This window comes from Hemicordylus capensis, chromosome 1, assembly GCF_027244095.1.
Source record: "Hemicordylus capensis ecotype Gifberg chromosome 1, rHemCap1.1.pri, whole genome shotgun sequence".
Lineage (NCBI taxonomy): Eukaryota > Metazoa > Chordata > Lepidosauria > Squamata > Cordylidae > Hemicordylus > Hemicordylus capensis.
The window spans coordinates 29203408-29219279 of record NC_069657.1 but is presented as its reverse complement, the minus strand read 5'-3'; the positions used below and the strand labels follow the sequence as shown (position 1 = coordinate 29219279).

Here is a 15872-nt window from a genome sequence, read left to right as displayed (position 1 = left end):
TGAATGAATCTGGTTCCACTCCCCGCTAGTTCCCAATGAACGTACTCTCCCGGCACGAGCCACCTCTCTGCCTTCTGTCTTGTCCGAATCCACCCATGTCAAGTTGCCAAGCAGCCCTCCCCTTCTCTACTTGACATCTGTAACCAAGATTTGAAGTTGGGCAGGGAATATCAGGTGGCAGAGAGGAAGTCCTGCTTGACAACTCGGCATTGGTGGGTTTGGAAAACATGGAAGGCGGGGAGCTAATGGTTCACACCAAGAGCACTTACTTGCCAGGAACTAGACCCTGACTGAACAGGACTTGCTACTGTTACATGTGAAGCCACCCAAAATTTAGTTGCTGGCTGACCTTCTGAGTAACACTGTGCTTGTGCAAGACTGCTGAGCTAGCTGTTGTGCTAAATCTGGTGGCTGCGGTGCAGAGTGCTGCACTAGCCTAAACAGGTTTTTGCTTGTGAAACAGGTATGCAGCCTGTGACACACCTCATGTTTTAAAGGGAACTTTTGCACAATAGTGCAGTTTTGAAAATCCCTGTGACTCTGTGCAGCTATTCAATCTTTTTGTGCCAGCTCAACTTTGTTCACGGCACAAGCACAGCGTTAGAATGCTGGCCACTATTTTAACTGTGCACATATAGTGATCTGTTTTCTGTTTATCAGAAAATCACATTCTCCCATAAGCATAGGAATATAATTGTTTTGCAGAAAACTGTAATACTGCCTATTTGAGAATTTCTTATGTTTTCAGTTAAGAAATGGATTTCTTCTCACAAGCTGAAATACTTAGGTGTACCAAGATACTGGGGTTCCGGCTTGCATCAAAAGAATGGCAAAAGGTACAATTCATATCTTATTATGGAGTGTGTCAGATTTTGTTTATCCACAACCTACAAAAACAGTTGCAGTACTGTTTCCTGAACATTAACGTTGGCAGACTTTATTGATCTACCTTTGGAATTGTTAGCATATTTCATAGTCAAAGTTTATAACTGGAAAGTATCAGAGGATTGAATATTGTGACCTGAAAAATATGTACATATAAAGCTTATATCTATGCTAATCCTTATTAGCATATGGTTGCATTCTGTATTATTGATGGAGTATTTGGAGATTTGTGCTATATATGTAGAAGCAGATGCCATTGTTTGATGAATCGTAGAAAGTTTAGTGCTGTTTATTCCATCTCTTATGGAGCTGCTTAAAAAGTTAAGGACTTGTATACATGTAACTTGACACATTTGACTCTGGGAGGAATTTTTCATCGACGCTATAGGTTCTGTTCTTAAGCTCTGAGATATCTTTTAAGCCCATATATTCCAGACTTCCCTGATTTTCGTTTCTGGCTGTAACTGCTTATGCTAGAGTCCTTTCCTGAATGTCTGTCAGGAGCACTTCTTCAGGCTTATCATGGACTGTGGTTGGAAAGGTGTGAACATGTAGGCTCCGTAATAGCACCTAATTTTTAAATCAACATTTCAGATGTTTACCTAGCTGAAAGAGAGCCATTAAAACCAAAATAATCTGTTAAAGTGCCAGTGTGTGTAATCACTTGTCTGCAGTGACCATGATCCAAAAAAGCACCGCACTGTAGGGTCCATAAGCATTGCAGGGCTTTTTTCTTGACCCCACCCCTTTCCAGTGGGGTGGGGACGCAGATATCACCACAAACCATTAAACTCGTCCAGTTTTAAAAAGCATCTTGCTGTACAGCAAGAGTTGGAAAGGAAGTGAGTAGTTGTGGCTCTGCAGAAAATGGGGAAAGCACTAATGTATGTAATTCCTTATGGACAAAGAAAGGGGCTTTCTGGAATGTGCACGGTATAACCTTGTTTGCAAGAATTACATTTTTGAATGTGTGTGTAACTTTTCTTTTAAAATATGTCTCTTTCTCTTGAAATCAGTTATAGATTCATGGTAATGGACAGATTTGGGAAGGATCTTCAGAAGATTTTTGAAGAGAGAGGAAAGCCGTTTTCACTCAGAACAGTATTGCAGTTGGGCTTGAGAATAGTAAGTTAACAATTCGGTATTTTTAATGCTACTTAATATGATTTCTTTGTTCGTAAAAATTAGATTATAAAAGATAGAGGCCCTCTACTGGTTGGAGTTCAGCATTTTTAAATTTATTGCTGACATTGTTCTCTCTAATGCTTTTGTTTAGCTTGATATTTTGGAGTATATTCATGAACATGAATATGTGCATGGAGACATCAAGGCCTCAAACCTTCTGCTGAGTTACAAGACTCCACATCAGGTAATTTCCACTCCTTCCTTTCTTCACTGTTTAACCTCTTGTTTTAAAGAATATGGAGCTGCCGTGAACCTAAGCAGGAATCTTTTGCCTTTATGAATGTGTACAGCATTAATATTTCTGCTTGACATTTATATCTAGTTAATGTTGTACATTTTTTATTCACTTTGCTGGCAGTTGATCAAATTGGCTATTCTGCCCTGAATAATATTCAAGAAAATGCTTGCAATACAAAATGAATTTCAAATAGCTGTTTGGGGGTGGAAGTTTAAAATTATATAGTACACCAGTGAATTACGTTTGCCTGTCTGCTTTGTCAATTTTTTATTTCTTTTGTTTGAAGAATCCATCAAGCATAAGTGTTCTGTTATTTGGAAAACCTGATTTTTAACATGTTGATTATTCAGATCAGTTGGTTTACAGAAATATCTGTAGCTGTCTAATTTTATTATTATTATTATTTTACACCTTTAGTGTTTGGCAAATGCACATATGAAGTCCGTAATTTTCTCCTGTTCAAGTGCTTATCTCAGAGTGAATAAGTGAATGCTGGTACTTTAAAGTAGCCCAAGGGATTAAGCAACCTTGCACTGAGCCTACAAAACTTACTAGTCCAGGAAACGTTCTAGCAGTTGTCCACTTGTTTATGGACTTAATACTGTAATTACTTGAATCCAAGACTAGGTCGTCTCCCGCCCCCCCCGCCAGTTCTTTGATGTTAGAAATGGGTGGTGGTTGAGGGTTGGGGTCACCTTAAATTAAGAGTGCTGTTCCTTTTGGGTAAATACAGGTATAACCTGTATTTAACTCCTCTCTCTCTCTCTCTCTCTCTCTCTCTCTCTCTCTCTCTCTCTCTCTCTCTCTTTTAAGGACAACACCTTAAAGTCAGGGTTGTCTTCTGTTCAGGTAAATGCGGGGTATACTGCAGAAGTGAAAGGAAGAACACTTTGGCCTCTGCCACCAGCCAGAGGACTAAAAGTCATTAGGTAGCCACAGTATTTCTATCCATTCAAGAAAACCAGGAAAGGAAGATCAGCCTGGCCCTAACTGGATATAAATGCTGATTTACAGAATCATTTTGTTCTAGCATCAGTCAAACCAATCTGCCTCTTCACTGTGATCCCCTTCCCTTATGTAACCTGTTTCTTTTTTGTTTGTAAGCCTGAGTGTAGGCAGGGTCTGTCTCACTTTGTTATGTACCCTGGTTGACATCCAGACCAACAGATATGCTGTGAGGGAGTGCAGGGATGCACTGGAAGCCCTTGCAAGCAACTTCACTTCTTGTTCTCCCTCAAAGTGCACCCACTTCATTAGCATGTCAGACAGTGCCTGCCACCAGTACTGTACTGAATTTTTGATTGATGCTTTGGAAGACAATATTTATCTGGAGAATAGGATTGAAAAAAGGCAATAAAAAGAGTTAAAAGTATATATTTCTAAATGCTCCAATATCCGTTTTCTAAAACAAAGGCCAGGGTTTGAAGATGGTTCACATAACCAAGAGGAGGGGCAAAAAAGAGTGGCAGGAATATTGGGCGTTTTCGTGGAGGAAAGGAAAATTCCTCCTTTGAAGTTACCTCTGGGTAAAAAAAAGGAAAGAAATCCCAACAGCAACAAATCCTTTTGCCCAATATTGAACCTATTTTCATTGCACAAAAGAACTGTTCCTAGCAGAGATTTGTCCCTGAAGGTGGACATTCTTCTCCATGCCACCCTACTTCTCCAAATTTAAGACTTGCTAGGTACTGTACAATTGGTCTAGGTTTATGGCCAAGCCTGCATGTCTAAGGAAAGGAAAGCCAAAGAGAGTCTGAATAAACTGTACAGAAGCAACTCTTTACAATTTGGGGTTTTTTAAAAAACGAAAATACCTAAGAGCTCCTTCCTCGAAGATGAAGAGCTAATGATGCACTAACCTCCTTTTTGCATTTCACTTCTCCCCAATTCTCAATTAACCAACCTTGGTTAACCCCTTGAAAGGGGTGAAAATGATGACTGATGCCGATTCCCAGATACTGTGGCAGTTAGTGAGTCTCAGGTGCAATTGACCATCCAAATGCAGCAGTGGCTGTTGGTAAAACAAGCAGGAGGCTTCTGGCATGGATTGAGAGTTCTCACCCCTGTATGGAGCATTTGTGTTGTATTTAATTGTTTTTAAAAGACTGGGATCATGCTGGAGAAGTGATGCGAATCCAAAACTCTTGAGTCAGCTCCTTTGTACCTGGGAGCAATTCCTCCTAAACCTAAGTAGCCAGGTCAGTGGTTATTTTCAAGCCTGGGATTGTCAAAGCATGTAATAGTTTTCTATACAATTCCTTACAGCAGTTCTTCAAGGCTAGTGTTGAATTACTCTAGATAGCAATATAGTAGAGAGAAACACTATATTTCTCTCATGTGGCTGTAAATTTGCTGTAACCTGGTTTGTTCCTTTATAAGAATCAGTGCTTGAGTGGAGTACTAAATGCAACAGTAAGTGATATGTTCCTATATGTTGGAGTGCATGGAATAAATAACTAGTTTATAGATACTAGAATGAATTATCTATACATTGCCTAGAGCTGACTATTTGAGGTGATATACATACATATTTGGGTTATGTGCAAAGATGGAATGTTGATTCTCGAATGATATTCAGCGAATTCATGTGCAGATTAAAAATGTTCTCTTAATATGTTATCTTTTAATCCTTGAATGATTTTGGTACATTTGGAATTTTAATAGGTATACTTAGTAGATTATGGCCTTGCATATCGATACTGTCCAGAAGGCACTCATAAGGATTACAAAGAAGATCCCAAACGATGCCATGATGGAACCCTTGAATATACTAGTATCGATGCCCACAAGGGGGTGGGTAAGTAAAGCACTTTGCTTCATGTACCATATTCGTCATGGTGAATACTAAGGAACAAACTTGAATACTTGATCTTGTTGCAGTTCTGGTTTTGCTTCATTCTCAAGACTTATTTACAATAAAATGCAGATGAACACTGTTATCCGTGGGGGTTCCATTTTCCGTTGCAATCGCAGATAACGGAGCAATAACTCAATGGGAATGCGGGTGTGTGTTTAGGTTCCTGGAGGCTGCTAAAAATGGGGGGGGGGGCAGAAATAATGGAAATAAAGTGCCATGCCATGCTTCATGGGTTTGCGACTCTACCATTTTCCCATGATTTTTCACGGGGAAAACTAAAACAAAAAACAAATTAGCCGCAAAATGGCACCTCTCCTTAAAGTGGTGTAGTGGTTAGAGTGCTGGACTAGGACCGAGGAGACCCGAGTTCAAATCCCCATTCAGCCTTGATACTTTCTGGGTGACTCTGGGCTGGTCACTTCTCTCTCAGCCTAACCTACTTGACAGGATTGTTGTGAGGAGAAACTTAAGTATGTAGTACACTGCTCTGGGCTCCTTGGAGGAAGCGCGGAATATAACAATAATAATAATTATTATAATAATTTTAAAAAATGGTGGCTGGAAATGAACCCTTTTAAACCCTTCCCCCCCTACCCAATGTATGCCGAAGTTGGGTGTCAATTTCCTGACCGTGTATATGTTGAACCGTGGGTGTTGGGTCTGCGAATGGCAAGGTTCGCCTGTATCCCAGAAGGTAACGCTGCTGAGAATACACTACAGGCTAACTCTACAGAATAGGGTTGCAGTTGTAAGCACCCATATTGGGAGTAAGTCTACCTACTCAGTAGAACAGGGTAGGTAATCTTGGCTCTCAAGCTGTTGTTGAACTACAACTCGCATCATCCCCAGCCACATTTTATTCCCAAGAAAACATGCTTAGGATTGTGCTGTAAGTGTGGCAAGCCAAATTGTACTATTACCAGGATATGATAATTCCGAACATTTGTGCAAGAGGGAGGGGGTATAAGGTGGCTGAATGTTTAGAGGTTTTGCAACATGGACGTCAGGATTAAGATTTTAGTGTGAATAGTCTTGCTTGGCCAGTTTAAAAGGAAAGACCCACTAACATTTATTCATTTTAAAGTTGAATCAACATATTTTAACATTATAAATCCTGGCTAGCTTCCAAATAATAGAAGGATGCACAAAGGAATGAGATGTTCTTTTTACACTTTCTCTGCAGCATTTCCCATCACGCCATAGAGACAAGCTACTTTTAAAATTCTGCAGCAGCTTGTCTCTTCATTTGCAGTAACTGTTGCTTCAGAGGAAGAGGTAAAAGTGGCTGCCCATCTAGTTGTCTTCCTGTACACATCTGTTCTGGGATTCCAGTTTTTGTAAATAATTGTAATTTCCGAGCATGAGTTGCAGTGCACTGGATATAGTGGTAAGAGCAATGGCACAACTGTTACTTTGCTTCCAAGAAGAGAGATGTTTTTAAAGCATAATCCCAGGCTAAGGCTGTATACAGCTCAGTACTGGCAGGAGATGAGTGGTTAAAAAGTTAGAAAAGGGTTCCCCTTGGGAAGTGTGCTGCATTATGCCCTGAACTATATGTAACTGCATACCTTCTAAATTTACCAGCACAGGATCTGGAGGTATTTGTAACTAGTTTAGTGAACCAAAGTGACTTGGGTTACTCAGGGTTACACCCCCCCTCAGTAAGGAGAGTCTCAAAAGCAATTTGTGGCATGGCGTGAGGCTTGCTGTTCTAAGAAGTAATGTCAAAAGTCCCATTGGCATGTACAAACCCTTGGGAGGGCTCCTAAAGTAGCTGTTTGGATTCCAGCCACAATCATCTCTGACCCCACTTAGAAGCCTCATTAATTACATATCTCTTCTCCCTGCACCACTTAATCGCCCACCAGGTGGAAGCAGCCCGGGGCTCTCCGCCCACACCTCCCTTTTTACTGATGACAGTGAAGTCATGACTCACCCTTGGGAGGCCTGGAGCCTTGATCGTTTATAGGTCTATGACTGATCATGTGCAAAAATCTTTGCTCTCCCTTTGCTGGTCTTCCAGGTCTCTCAAGGAGCAACTGGGGTGTTGTGTTAATAGTTGATTTAAAAAAATTTTTTTTTAAAGATATAATTTCTGGATACAGTTTTCAGTGGTTGGGTTTGATCTTTTGAATCTGCTTTACTACATTGTGAGTTCAAATGTTTTATCTTGTTTTGTAGCGCCATCAAGGCGTGGTGACTTGGAAATTCTGGGTTATTGTATGATCAGTTGGCTCTGTGGGAACCTGCCTTGGGAAGACAACCTGAAAGATCCCAATTATGTCAGAGACTCAAAGATCAGGTAAATCATCATTTTAATTAAGCACCTACTTTTCATCTGCATATAGGTGCCTAGGTGAGGCCTTCCTAATCCAATATATTGGTCAAAGTGAGGATTTCACAGGCTCAACAGAAGTGAGGCTACTATATTTTTGAAGGCTGACTTCATTGAATGGAAAGCTCCTGTTTTAAAATATCTCATGCAGTTGGATATTAATATTGCATATCTTAGTGTGTTGCAAGAAAGATGAATACTGCCATCCTGCGCCAACCACAGTTTTCCCAACCACGGTTTTGAGTATCCATGACTGGGAAATTGCTACCGGTCTTGTCAACTGCAACTTGAGTGTGCGCGATGCTTGCTGGATTTTGTTTGTGAGAGGCACAATTTTTGTGGGCGAGAGAGGAGGGAAAGGTGCAGAAATGAGAGAGATGGAGAGAAGTGGAGGGAAAAAGAGAGAGACACGGAGGAGAGAGAGGGAGGCAGTAGAGCAGAGGAAGAAAGGCTGAGAGGCGGGAGGTGAGAGAGGTGCATGTTCTGCACAGTGCAGAAGGTGTTGCGGGGGAAACTTGGGAGATATATGTTGGGGGCTGTAATGGATGCTGTCACTGCTATGTTTCCACTGTGTGCTGCTGGGGGCTGAAATGGCTGCTTTGCTGACTCTTGGTGACTCATGGTGATTTAAAATGCATTTGAGTGATTTGGGGGAATTCAGAAACTTTCTAGAGGCTCAATCTGCTCATTGCTCTTGGTGACTTGCTGACTCTTGCTGATTCCTGGTGGTCCTTGCTGACAAGTGCATTTGAGTGATTGGGGGTGGGGGTGAGAAACTTTCCAGAGGCTCAATCTACTCATTCCTCTTGGTAGCTTGTGCTGATTCTTGATGACTGTTGGTGATATTTAGGGAGTTTTGGTGCTTTTTGGCATTTTTTTTTTTTTAGCATTTATTCCTTGATTTTTAGGTGTGTATGTGGTCACGGTCCCCCTAACCCCCTGTTTCCTATTGGTTTCAATGCCTCACCAACCACGAATTTGCCAACTGTGGGGTTTTGCCAGAATGTAACTGTCATGATTAGCAAGGGATGACTGTATTCCACATTTTGCAGGAAAATAAACAGGTGAACAAACTGGATGTTAAACAAATAAAAATGCCAACACTGAACAAATAGCTCATCTTCCACACATTTTCCCAATAAGAACCTAATTAAGTATATTCACCTGCATCAACTCCAGTCTGATGCAACTGGGCTCTCGGCAACCAGGAACTGTATAGACCAAGAATGTTGATGAACATGTACTGTGTTTCTCTGACCAGTGTTAACCCTTGAATATTGTCCTAAATTTTATAAAACTACTGTACAACCCCTCCCCCCTTGCCTATAGCCCTATATCAGCTTAATGTCATTTTGCCTGTCACTTCTGCTTGAAAATTCTCATTCTACTTTCCCAACACAAATTGGCTCAGTAAAAGGTATTGACTTTCCTCCATGATATATGTAGATATTTGCAGTGCTCTTTGGTTGCTTTTGAAATTGATTCAAGTATATATCATAATATAGTAACACATCAATTCATCAATATAATATTATGCAACAACACTTCCATTTGTCCAAGGTCTTGGTTATCTGAATGTTTTGAACCCATATTTCTTAATAAGAATTTACTATATTAGTAAAGAATAAAATACTTGATTAGATATTGGAACATAATTCAAAAAATAAAGGGATTGGCCCCAGTTTTGCTCTTCTTGTTGTATAGATATGTTGAAGGGTAGCAAAATACATAGGAAAAGCCTTGCTGGATCAGGCCCAGGGCCTATGTCCAGCATCCTCTTTCTCACAGTGGCCCACCAGATGTATCTGAGAAGCCCACAAGCAGGAGATGAAGAAATGCCCCTCTTCCTGCTGCTGCTTTCATGCAACTGATATTTGGAGACATCTTGCCTCTGAATCTGGAAACCCAGCAAAGGAATTAGCTTGGTATGTTAATATGCCCTACTTGCATTCTTTTTCTTTAGATATACAGATAACATTGCAGAATTGATGAGTAGGTGCTTCTCTGGAAAAGATAAACCAGGTATGTGTTTTTGAATTAAATATTAGTCTATAGTAAAGCATTCTAGAGATGTGCACGAAACTGATTTTATAATTTGTTTTGAGCTTGAAATGTATCGCAAAATCCTGAAATCAATTTGTCAAAACAGTGGCTGTTTTGACAAATCAACGTTGAAACACTCAAAAGATTTCAAGTGTTTTGAGCACCATTTTGGGGCCCATTTTTCTGGGGAGAGCAGGTCTACCGATTAGGGTTGGCGGGTAGACCCGTCTTACACTTTGGGCTTAGTGTGTTGGCCTGCCTTGGAGGACTGGCCTACTTTGCTGACTTCATTTGGTAGACCAGCTCTCCCCAGAAAAATGGGACTCAAAATGACGCTCAAATCACTCCACTTGATTCAAGATCGAAACAGGGTCTTTTCAATTCAAACTAAAAACAAGTCTTTTACTTTAAAGGTGTTTTGTTTTGAGCTCGAATTGATTTGCACATCTCTAAAACATTTTTATTTATTTTAATCATTTTTAATGTTAAAAAATATTAAATTTTAACTTTAAATATTTTTAAATTTCTTTCTGACATTTGTTTCTGAATCACCTTGAGACTCTTGTAATAGGTGGTATACAAATGTATTAAGACATGTAAAGAGAAATACTTAAATGTGAGAGGTGTTCTCATAACAATTGGTTGGTGCCTATTTATTTTTGGAGGATTTGAATATATTGCTAAGAGGTTCTGAAATGCCTTCACCAAGCAGAGCTAAAGTGATAACTTGAAAAATTATGTGGAATATTTCCATGTATTTTCCACAAAATGCAGACACAGTTGAGGTTCTCATTAAATTGGGTGGGGAGCGGGGGAGGAGATAATTGGCTGGCAAGAGAATACCAGAGTGGGAAATCCACCACAATTAAGATCTTATAGAGTTCTCTTATTGACTTAAGTAGGATCTGATCTGAGTTGTGTCCAGATTCTTCATACAGCTAGATATGTATGACACAGGTACGTTTCAAAGGCTGACACATATGACTTTCAGTTCATGAATGGTTTCGGTTAATTTGTATCTGTAAACGAAAGAAGCATGTTCCTAAAATAAAAGAAAATTTAGTATAATTTCTGAGAAATTTTAACTTTAGGGACATGGGAAGTAGGGATTTCTTCCTATTTCATGAAACATGATTTGTAACCTTAATTGCGGCACATCCCTTTTAAAATGGAGGGATTACACATACCTTTTAGCATGGGAGAGAGGAGGTCCATACCTGCTGCTCTTCTGCCCAGCACTTCCGTAATTGCAGCGCTCCCCTCAGCTATGCTCGTGCGCCGACGGGGCATCTCCCAGCTGCTCCTGTGCGATGCCAGAACATACATGGCTTCAATGCATGCATGGCGGTCATGTGTGAGCCAGCATCACGTGGGGGCAGCTGGGAGACGCCTCGCTGGCATGCGAGCATAGTTGGGTGGAGTGCTGTGATTACACAAGTGGCGGTGAGTGGAGGAGGAGCAGGTCTGGACCTCCTCTACTCCTTGCGAAAGTGGATGTGTAATCCCTCTGTTAAAGGGATGTGCCACGATTTGGTTTATGAATCTCATTTCATGCACATCCCTAATAGGAAGATATTTTATCTTGAGTCGAATCATTGGTCTTATGTTCTTGTATGGCATTCTTTGCCATGGGATGTGGTAATGGCCACCAGCTTGGATGGCTTTAAAAGGGGCTTAGACAAATTCATGGACAATAGGTCTATCAATGGCTACTAGTCTGGTGGCTGTGGGTCACCTCCAGCCTAGGGATGTGCACGAACCAGTCCGGAGCCCATGATAGAGGCCTCTGAACTGGTTCGAACGTGGCCCGGTCTGGCGCAGGGTGGTTCTTTAAGGGCAGTGGGGGGGTTGCACTTACCCCTCCCGCTGCTTTCCCCCCACCGGCGCTCCATTTTTTGGAAATGATTTTGTGGCGGCAGCATTCCTCCCTGCTGCCCCTGCCCCTGTTGTTTGCTGGAAATACTGGAAGTAGCAATTGTATGTGTGTGTGTGCACCACTCTATAATAAGACTATTATAATTCAATAGTCTTAGATTCTGATTGTGTCCCCCCTCCCCCCCAGGTGAATTAGCCAGGTACATGGAAAAGGTGATGTCTCTGGCCTACACTGAAAAACCTCCATACCAGGAATTACGAGAAATCCTTCTTCAAGGTCTTAAGAACATTGGGCAGAAAGATGATGGCATATTGGACTTTGGAGTTTTGGAGAATGGAGAAGTTCCAGTAAAGCCTGCACTTAAGGTCTTTATTTCTTAATCCAGATCTGTATTTCATGGCTCTTTTTTCCTGCTGAAGAGCAAGTGAGTGCTGTTGGAAATGGGTGTCACATAGGTGAAATTAAGGAAAGGAAAGAGAACAAATGCACACTTGAGACTTAGCCATATTTCATGAACAAACGGCTTGCTCAATCTTTTTCTCACTGGCCGGAATCCAGAGAGTTACTTTAGATGCACCCAAGAGCCTGCAAACACCTTGTGGGAGTTCTTACTTTTTTCTGTGATGGAGGCTTCCATACTGTAGCACAAATAGCTTCTGAAACATCACTGAATGCAGCAAAGGAGCGGATCTGGACAAAACATAAGCCCAAAGTCCCCTTAGAAACATGTAACTGCTAGTTGCATAGGGTTTTTTGGATCCTGGCCAGTATGTACTCTGAAAATTTCCCCCACCCCCAAATATGTCTCAACAGATAGGATTTACATGCAGTATGTAATATTGTAGGTTAGTAAATGTTTAGTTGTAATAACATTTCAGTAAGAGAGCCCCACAGTTAATTTCCAAATGGATCCTATTACTTCTATAATGGCATGAAAACTGAACATTCTAATTAATTGCATGAAATCAGTGATATATTTTGAAGAATTTGTTCGTGTGAAATAGTCATACTTTCCTATGACCTACAGATACCGAATTTTGCATACACAATTTTGCCACTGAAATTAGTTGAAGGCATCACTTTTAACACAGGAATAGGCTGGGAGAAAGGCTTAAAATATTTATACATACACAAAATTCTGAATATAATCATATTTTAACTGTTCTCAACAGACTTTTAACATCCAGTCAGATCAGTAATACATAAACAACATCATGCCCAAGAGAAGCAGATCTTTCTCAGGTTCAAATTTACTATGATTCAAATGTACTGTATATATGGTACTTATTCGACATGTACACAAAACAGATTTTGCATTTCATTTGGAGCTTGAAACAAAATGCAAATCCTTTGTCGGAACAACTGGTTGAGCCGGTTGTTCCAGTGGAATGAGCTTGGAACATTTCGTGTGTTCCGAGTGTTAATTTGGAGGTGGGCTGACAAACTAAGTCCAAGGTGGAGACCTGGTTTACCTGCCTCACATGGCAGGTACGGGTAGACCAGTTCTCCAAGGCAGGACAATGCGTGAAGTCCTGAGTAGAGGCCTGGTCTACCTGCCAACCCCAATTGGTAGACCAGCTCTCCCCAGAAAAAACAGCCCTCCAAAATGGCGTTTGGAACACTCAAAGTGTTCTGAGTTGGAATGGGGACATTCCATTCCAAGCTCAAAACAGGGACTTCATTTGAAAGGCATTTTGATTCAAGCTTGGGGAAACTTGAAACAGCCCATTTCAAGTCGGAAAATTCCAAGTTTGAAATGATTTGCACATCCCTAGTACTTATGCATTAAAATCAATAATGTTTGAAGTTAAAATCCTACAAATACCAAAATGTTCTTTTACTTTCCTTTTGCAAGTACATTAATAAAATATTCCATTACATATGTATAATTTCTCTAGCAGGATAATCTACACAAAATGATTTTTCCGGGGTCTCACTGGCCCAGCAATGGGCCTCATCTACTAGTATCCAATATTTTACTTGGCTTAATATTGTTATCCATATGTTTGGTATTGGACAGCATAATTGGACCATAATCTAATCATTGTACCCAAAAATAATGCTTTCAGAGACTTCAGTAACAGATATTAGAATTAGGAGGTTGAGTTTCCTACATTTTAAGCACGTTTGTAGATGTGATGAACTTGTTTGTAGAATATCTACTTTGTCAGCCCCCCTGGCTGTACAAGTACATTGACATACACTTTAATCCTTGTAATACAGAGTGAACCTGCACCTGTAGAACGCCCAAGTGTTCATGTGTATATACACATGCTAGCTGGATTAATCTTGTGTAGAAACCTGTATACTTCTATTAGTCATAAAGAGGCAAGCCTACAGTGTATTCATCTATTGATGTAGATGTCATTAAATGAATGGCATTAATTATGATTTGAGTAAGATTAATTTGAACGGTGAAATGATAAAACTGTAGTAATTCAGGAAGAAATACTACAGTGTAGTATTATGGGACAATGCAGTCTTGTTAACAAGAAGCCTAGTCTGCAAAGTTTGTGTGTGTGTGTGTGTGTGTGTGTGTGTGTGTGTGTGTGTGTATATATATATATATATGGAACTTATACTCTACTGCAGTAAATCAGGGTGGCTCACAATAGATTTTTTTTAAATTCAGAAAATAAAGCCGCCACCATTAATCATAAATTAAAAATGCCAGAGAAATAAATACAGCAGCATCAGAGCCAAATAAAATCAGAGATGGACATCCAGACTAAATTATCCATGAGTAGTCCCATTGGATCAATGTGAAAAGATACTCAAGACTAACTCGTCACATTTATTTTATTGGGTCTACTTGTGTGTAACATAATCTGGATGTGAGCCAGTTAAATACAGCATGTTCCATAACTGGGAGCTAAAAAACAGCCTCCTACATATTCCCTCTTGCCATAACTCAAACGGGATCCCCAGGAAATGGCCTATGACACTTGTTTAACACATAGTCAGGCATACTGGGGGGAAATGGCCCTCGTTAGTATACTTGAAATTAAGCTTGTACCCAACATATTAATGGTGTACGCTGAGAGTCTGGAAGCTGGAATCTGTAACTCAAGCTATAGTATAACAAAACAGGAAAAGTAATTAAGAGGTTAAGAGGAAGTACAGGAGAACTTCATTATTTGCGGAACTGCGATTTGCGGCTCCGCATATCTGCAGGGTCTCATTGACACCCTTTTTTCAGTATCCTTGAACACAAAGGGGTTAAAACCCATGTATCTGCGGTTCCTAGAGGGCCGGAAGTGACCACGGAGGTCACTACTGGACACCATTTTGTTTCACGGCGTACAGGATTAGCCATTTTGTGGCCTTTAAAAAAAAAAAAACGGACTCCCCCCTGCATTTTTTCATGGTTTGGGGGGGGCTCTTTGGAGGGCATTCCTGGGCACACTGGGGACCCACAGTGAGTTTTGGGTCATTTTGGGGCCAGGTTGCCACTTAAAAAAATTTCCTCCCTCCACCCTAGAACCTAACCCCCCTTTCCCCATAGCCCTAAGGCCTTGTTACTCGTGGTTCCGTTACTTGTGGCAGTAGGCAAGGAATGGAACCTCTGTGAATAATGAGGTTCTCCTGCAGCTGCTCTCTTGCCTTTCAGTACATATGATGTATGTGGAAAACAAGAGAAACACATTCCAGAAGCTTGATAAGGACCGGCCTTCAGTTGGCTTCTGTTGCTTCAGCTAAAAATTAGTTAAAACAATGCACCCAGGAATGAAATGAAATAAAAAAGTTGAAAGCATTAAAAGATTGAAAATGCATATTGGATATGCAAATGTATTGCCCTGAGTTACTGCACTGGTGCAACATCCTTGGTGTTTTGCTGCACTAGTACAGCATCAAAGCTTGGGACTGCAGTTGTGCAAAAACATTTTAACCTGATTCTCTCAACTTCTTATAGAGCAAAATATCTGGGATCCATGACTGTTCTTGGGTTGTATAAATCTTTGTTTTCCACATGCATAAACCTAACAAGAATTAAACTTAGCAAGTGGCTTGCTTTCCTATTGATTTCTTTTGCAGGGTTTTTTGGGATGGCTTAAGACGGTTGGCCAACTAGGCTATTATCCTAAGCACATTGGCTGTATGCTAAAAATCTTTTGTACATGCAATGGTGTGTGTGTACCGTATTTTTCGGACCATAAGACGCACCTGACCATAAGACGCACCCAGTTTTTAGAACACCGCCCAACACAAGGCCCGATTTTGGGCGAAGATTTTGGGGCGCCCGTATTTTCTATAGAAATTGGGGCGCAGGAAACTAGCTGCCCCCGCCGCCCCACCCCGCGACCGAATTAGGGGTCAAATCGGCCCAAACTACTGCTGCCGCCGTCGACCACCCACCCAACCGCCCAACACAAGGCCCTATTTTGGGCGAAGAAAGCCACCCCCCACACGCCGATGACGGGCCGAATCGGCCAAAACTACAGCCGCCGCGGCC

The 15872-nt window shown here is 40.9% G+C and overlaps 1 protein-coding gene across 5 annotated transcripts in view; it reads left to right on the top strand.

Moving 5' to 3' along the window:
• VRK1 (VRK serine/threonine kinase 1) overlaps positions 1 to 15872 on the top strand; it is a 103346-nt gene that overhangs the window by 72384 nt on the left and 15090 nt on the right. For all 5 annotated transcript variants that reach the window (XR_008309426.1, XR_008309429.1, XM_053259027.1 and 2 more), the window contains exons 5-11: positions 749 to 836; positions 1902 to 2010; positions 2162 to 2254; positions 4973 to 5105; positions 7347 to 7467; positions 9464 to 9522; positions 11606 to 11784. Coding sequence is in view for 3 of the 5 variants with exons in the window: in XM_053259027.1 (XP_053115002.1) it covers positions 749 to 836; positions 1902 to 2010; positions 2162 to 2254; positions 4973 to 5105; positions 7347 to 7467; positions 9464 to 9522; positions 11606 to 11784 (782 nt within the window). In the remaining 2 variants the exon portion in view is untranslated. The remainder of the gene's footprint in view (positions 1 to 748; positions 837 to 1901; positions 2011 to 2161; positions 2255 to 4972; positions 5106 to 7346; positions 7468 to 9463; positions 9523 to 11605; positions 11785 to 15872) is intronic.